General features: G+C 42.9%; 1 protein-coding gene across 3 annotated transcripts in view; it reads left to right on the forward strand.

Moving 5' to 3' along the window:
* LOC103218789 (liprin-beta-1-like) overlaps positions 1 to 5,719 on the forward strand; it is a 144,975-nt gene extending 139,256 nt beyond the window's left edge. For all 3 annotated transcript variants that reach the window (XM_073020574.1, XM_073020575.1, XM_073020572.1), the window contains 2 exons: positions 1,068 to 1,233; positions 5,477 to 5,719. In XM_073020574.1, the coding sequence (XP_072876675.1) occupies positions 1,068 to 1,204 (137 nt within the window). In that variant the 3' untranslated portion in view covers positions 1,205 to 1,233; positions 5,477 to 5,719. The remainder of the gene's footprint in view (positions 1 to 1,067; positions 1,234 to 5,476) is intronic.
* Positions 5,720 to 6,000: the final 281 nt, after the last annotated feature.

The raw sequence follows: 6,000 nt of genomic DNA on the forward strand, positions 1-6,000 counted from the left end.
TTTCCAGCTGCATCCATGTCCCTGCAAAGGACATGAACTCATCTTTTTTTATGGCTGTACAGTATTCCATGGTGTATATGTGCCACATTTTCTTAATCCAGTCTGTCATTGATGGACAGTTGGGTTGATTCCAAGTCTTTGCTATTGTGAATAGTGCCACAATAAACATATGTGTGCATGTGTCTTTATAGCAGCATGATTTATAATCCTTTGGGTATATATCCAGTAATGGGATGGCTGGGTCAAATAGTATTTCTAGTTCTAGATCCTTGAGGAATTGCCACACTGTCTTCTACAATGGTTGAACTACTTTACAGTCCCACCAACAGTGTAAAAGTGTTCCTATTTCTCCACATCCTCTCCAGTACTTGTTGTTTCCTGACTTTTTAATGATTGCCATTCTAACTGGTGTGAGATGGTATCTCATTGTGGTTTTGATTTGCATTTCTCTGATGGCCAGTGATGATGAGCATTTTTTCATGTGTCTGTGGGCTGCATAAATGTCTTCTTTTGAGAAGTGTCTGTTCATACCCTTTGCCCACTTTTTGATAGGGTTGTTTTTTTCTTGTAAATTTGTTTGAGTTTTTTGTAGGTTCTGGATATTAGCCCTTTGTCAGATGAGTAGATTGCAAAAATGTTCTCCCATTCTGTAGGTTGCCTGTTCACTCTGATGGTAGTTTCTTTTGCTGTGCAGAAGCTCTTTAGTTTAATTAGATCCCATTTGTCAAATTTGGCTTTTATTGCCATTGCTTTTGGTGTTTTAGACATGAAGTCCTTGCCCATGCCTATGTCCTGAATGGTATTGCCTAGGTTTTCTTCTAGGGTTTTTATGGTTTTAGGTCTAACATTTAAGTCTCTAATCCATCTGAATTAATTTTCATATAAGGTGTAAGGAAGGGATTCAGTTTCAGCTTTCTACATATGGCTAGCCAGTTTATTAGCCATGCTAATAGTTCTATATCCATGTGGTTCTATTATGGATGATTTGGATTTTTTTATTGTACACCTTTCTACATTCCTATGTTTTCTACAGTGACATACACTGTAATTTTTTTTAATCCCTTCAGGTGCTACTGTTTCCGTCAGTCTGTGTTGCCCCAGAACCATCTCTGTTCTAAGTCAAGGCATGGAAGAAGCCCTTTCCCTAACTCTGCTAAGCTTTGTCGTGCAATCTCATGATGTCTCCATGAGGCATCTGAATTGAGCCTTGAAGCGTGAGTAGGAGTTCATCAGGTGAGGGGAAAATGTAACACTTACATTTTGCTAGAGTCTACCTCTCTCCCAGATTGACTTCCTTTTCATAGCGTTATGAAATGAGTTATACCAATTGATGCTGGGGTTGCCTGCCTGCACCTCTAATCTTGGTTGGGCTGGAAACTCTGCTATTGTAGCAGCAGCCTCATATCACTGCCTCTGTCACCACCAACCACAGCTGGAGCAGGAATATGACCTGGACACTGTAAAGGAAATGCTTGTGTAACCACCACCATGAGAACCTTAGCATTTGAGATGGACCTTGTGGCACTGCAGGCCACAGGCTCTTGCACTGTATTTATAATCAGTAAAAAGAAGTTAATAATAGAAATGGCATTGTACCTGGAGTCCGATTCATAAATCTCGCTGACTGTAGGCCAAAAACCATTAAGGTCTGACTCAATGTCACTCAAACCAAGAGTATTTGAAACTAAGGGCTCCAGAGCCCTGAGATGCTAGAATGTCTTTCTGTGAATAATGCTTTCCTTGGGAGCAAATCAAGAAATACTCCCCGTGTGTTGGCAAGTAGTCTTTCCAGAGGCCAGCATTAGGAAATTCAGACTGTCCTGTTTAAAAATGATAGCGTATCGGTATTTCAATTCCTTACACAATGGTTGATTAAAACTAATTAATGCAGCATATGTTTGCAGTTTTACCCCAGAGGCCATGATAAATCAGGTACAGTGGTAACTTCTCCTTGCTAATATTGACATTTCCCACTGCTGTGGGTGGAGTGCTTATGGACCTGAGTATCTGTGATAAATGACACGAATTTCCTTAGAGAAAAGCCACGCCCTACATCTGATTATTCTCTTTAATCCTTGTAAATTTGGGTAGAATTTTTTTCAGGGCTTTTATTTTTAGAGCTTATTTAGAAATCTAGAATGAGAAAATGTTTGTCTCAACTCTGAGATGTGTATGTGTGGGGGTGGATATGTGTATGTGTTTCCTACCTCTGAGTCACGCTGTCCAGAAGAAAACAAGGGACAAACCTTAAGCAGGGGCCCATTATGTATAAAACACTGTGCTGTGTGCTGAGCCAAGGTGCCACCGCTTCACCGGCAAAGCACCTGGGTCCCCATCTCACCAAGTGGATGCATGGTCTCATCAGTCCTGCACCTTGAAGAAAGCCTGGTCAGACCAGCAGAGGTTCCTTCCACTCAACAATCCTTTAAATAGTGGTCCTGACCTTTCCAGAAGCCCAGGCTTCTGTGGGATGTGTTAGAAATTGCAGCCATTCTCAGCTCGACAGCTTGAGGCTACTTCTTAGCCTTTTCTCGGACCATCCTATCCTTGAATATGTCCAGGAGCTTTCATCACCACACTAGTTCTAGCTCTCCCTGACATCCTCATCCAGTAGCTGCCATGCCTGCCACCCCACTCTATTCATATTATTAATAGTTTCTTATTGCGGCTATAATAAATTATCACAAACTTGGCAACTTAAAGCCACATAAATTTATTGTTTTGTAATTCCAAAAGCCAGAAGTCTAAAATGGGTTTCCCTGGGTAAAGTCAAGGTGTTGGCAGGGTGCTTCCTTATGGAAACTCTAGGGGAATATGTTTCCCTGCCTTTCCCATCTTCTAGAGCTGTTTTCCTTGCACTTTTTGGCTTATGATCCTTTCCTCTGTCTTCAAAAGCAGCAATGTAGCATTATCTTAAAATCTCAATCTCTCTCTACTTCCATCTTCACATCACCTTCCCTCTTAGAAGAACCCTTGTGATTACCTCGGGCCCACTTGGCTAATCCAGGATGATCTCTGCATTTCAAGAGCCCCAACATTTTTGGAACTACATTTGCAAAATCTCTTTTGCCATAAATGTAACAGCGACAGGTTACAGAGTTCAGGATATGGACATCTGAATGTCCATAGTGAGGCTGGGAGCCACTATTTATTGTAACAAGGCATTTGATGCTGGCCAGCTGCTGTTGCCTTAAGGCACCTAAATTAATCATGCCAGTGTTCCTGCAGAGGGCTCTGACGTATGTTAACACATATGTGAGGTGTGATTTTTATCCTAGAGGAATAGTACATGAGAGCTGGAAGCAGAACATTGTTGCAGTCTCTAGAGTCAGACTATCTGGATTTCAATTCTAGTCCCTGTCTCTTAACCACTTAAAAGCTATGTGGCTGGACGTGGTGACTCAAGCCTGTAATCCCAGCACTTTGGGAGGCCAAGGCGGTGGATCACCTGAGACCAGGAGTTCGAGACTAGCCTGCCAAAATAGCGAAACCCCGTCTCTACTAAAAACGAGCCGGGAGTTGTGGCATGCCTGTAGTCCCCACTACTCAGGAGACTGAGTCAGGAGAATCACTTGCACGCGGGAGGCAGAGGTTGCAGTGAGTTGAGATCGTGCCACTACACTCCAGCCTGGGTGACAGAGCAAGACTCTGTCTCAAAAATAAAAATAAATAAATAAATAAATGCAAGCTATGTCAATAGCTTATTGTAAAGATAAAATGAGACAGTGCTTATAAAGCAATTAGTACAGTATGCAATATATAGAAAAATATTCAATAATGATTAGCTTTTATTACTATGAATAGTCTGTTTTCCTTAATAGATAAAAGCAGGAGGTTCAGAAATATTAAGTGATTGATCTTTGCCTCATCCCCCAACCCTCAGCCTCAGAAGCTATAAATAGAGCAAAATCCCAAGTGAGACACTGGAGCTATTGGACCGAGCTGAGAAACCCCTTTCGCCCACCTCCCCAAATGCAGCTGATGTCACCTCATCCTACTGCAGTTCACACCACTCCAGGAGGGCCTCTGAGCCATGCAACTTCCTTGCTCCTTCAGTCCTCCAGAAGGGAGCCAATGCCTTGACATCCATAGTACTTGCCGTTACCCATAGGTCCTTGCCAGTGTCCTGCAATCCTCCCCATACAGACCCTCAAACTCATCTTGGCAAATGCTTGCTGCAGGCATTATTTCGATGAATGGTCCACTGCTGTAAATCTCATTGCTACTGCCTACTGGGTTTGGACATCTAATTTATGTTTCCGAATTAACATGTCCAAGACCAAACTTTTGAATACCCCCAACCCAACAGCTCCTTCCTGGATGATTCTCATCTCAATGAATGGTGTCACCATGCTTGCCAGCTGTCGCTCAGGACAAATACTGACACCACCCAGCCTAAAGCACCATCATCTCGCATCTGGAGTATTGCTACCTAACAACTGTTTCTACTTTCTTTCTCTTACAATCCCTCTACAATATGAATTAGATAATGTCACTTCACCATTTAACCCTCTCCCATGGCTTACCATTACTCTTAATCAAAATCCGAAGTCCTTATCATGGCCTACAAGTCCCTGCAAGATGTGGCCCCTGCCTACTTCTCTGTTTTTTTGTTTTTTGTTTTTTGTTTTCTTTCTCAGAGCTCTTGAACCATACTGGCCTTTTTTTTTTTTTTTTTTTTTTTTTTTTTTTTTAATACAGAGTCTGTCTCTGTCACCCAGGCTGGAGTGCAATGGCACGATCTCGGCTGACTGCGACATCCACCTCCAGGGTTCAAGCAGTCTCCTGCCTCAGCCTCCCAAGTAGTTGGGACTACAGGCATGCACCATCACGCCCAGTTAATTTTTGTGTTTTTTCTAGTAGAGATGGGGTTTCGCTAGGCCAGGCTGGTCTTCAACTCCTGACCTCAAGCGATCCACCCATCTCAGCCTCCTGAAGTGCTGGGATTACAGGTGTGAGCCACTGCGCCCAACCCGGCCTTCTTCTTATCCCAGGAATACCCTGAGCATGCTCCTGCCTCAGGACCTTGGCCCGTGCTGTTTCCTTTGCCTAGAATACTCTGCCCCCTAGATAGCCACATAGTTTGTGTCCTTACTGCATTCAGGTCTTTGCCAAGTGTCATCTCCTCATAGAGGTGTTTCCTTACCACTCTATGTACAAAAAGCATTCTCATCACTTTATTTTCTTTAGAGTGCTTATTATTACATGACATTGTATTATATGCTGTGCTGTTCATTGTCTTCACTCCCACTGGATGGAAGCTCCATGTTCACCATTGCATTTTCAGCCCTTAAAACGGCACTTGATTCATAGTTGGTACTTGATACATATTTTTTAGTTGAAAAATTGCTTTCTATGTGTAGGCAGTGTTCTACATCTTTTATAAGTATCAGTTATCTTAATCTCTCTAATAGCTTTATGAGATAAGTACAATTATTATTATTATTTTGAAACAGATGCTCACTCTCTCACTCAGGCTTGAGCGCAGTGGCACGATCTTGGCTCACTGCAACCTCCACCTCCTGGGTTCAAGGCATTCTCCTGCCTCAGCCTCCTGAGTAGCTGGGACTACAAGCACCCGCCACCACGCCTGGCTAATTTTTGTATTTTTAGTAGAGACGGGATTTCATCATGTTGGCCAGGCTGGTCTCAAAACTCCTGACCTCATACGATCCACCCACCTCAGCCTCCCAAGGTGCTGGGATTACAGGCGTCAGCCAGCATGCCCAGCTGGTAAGTACAATTATTATCTTTCTTTTAGAGATGAGGAATAGCTTCCCTTCTGAACGGTTGATCTGCAAGCTCCCATTGCTACATGATCACCTTTCTCTAGATGTACGTACAACATTGTGGAATAGGTCCTTTTGTGACTATATCTGTCTAGTCCCAGTCTAAGCATGCTTTTCTTGGGAAAGATAACTTGTGGGATTGCGTGAGCTCTGCCACTTCTGTGTTTGTAAGGTTCCCCCTGGTAAACTGTATTTTGCATTTGTACCATGT

Source organism: Chlorocebus sabaeus, chromosome 11 (assembly GCF_047675955.1).
Source record: "Chlorocebus sabaeus isolate Y175 chromosome 11, mChlSab1.0.hap1, whole genome shotgun sequence".
NCBI classification, from domain to species: domain Eukaryota; kingdom Metazoa; phylum Chordata; class Mammalia; order Primates; family Cercopithecidae; genus Chlorocebus; species Chlorocebus sabaeus.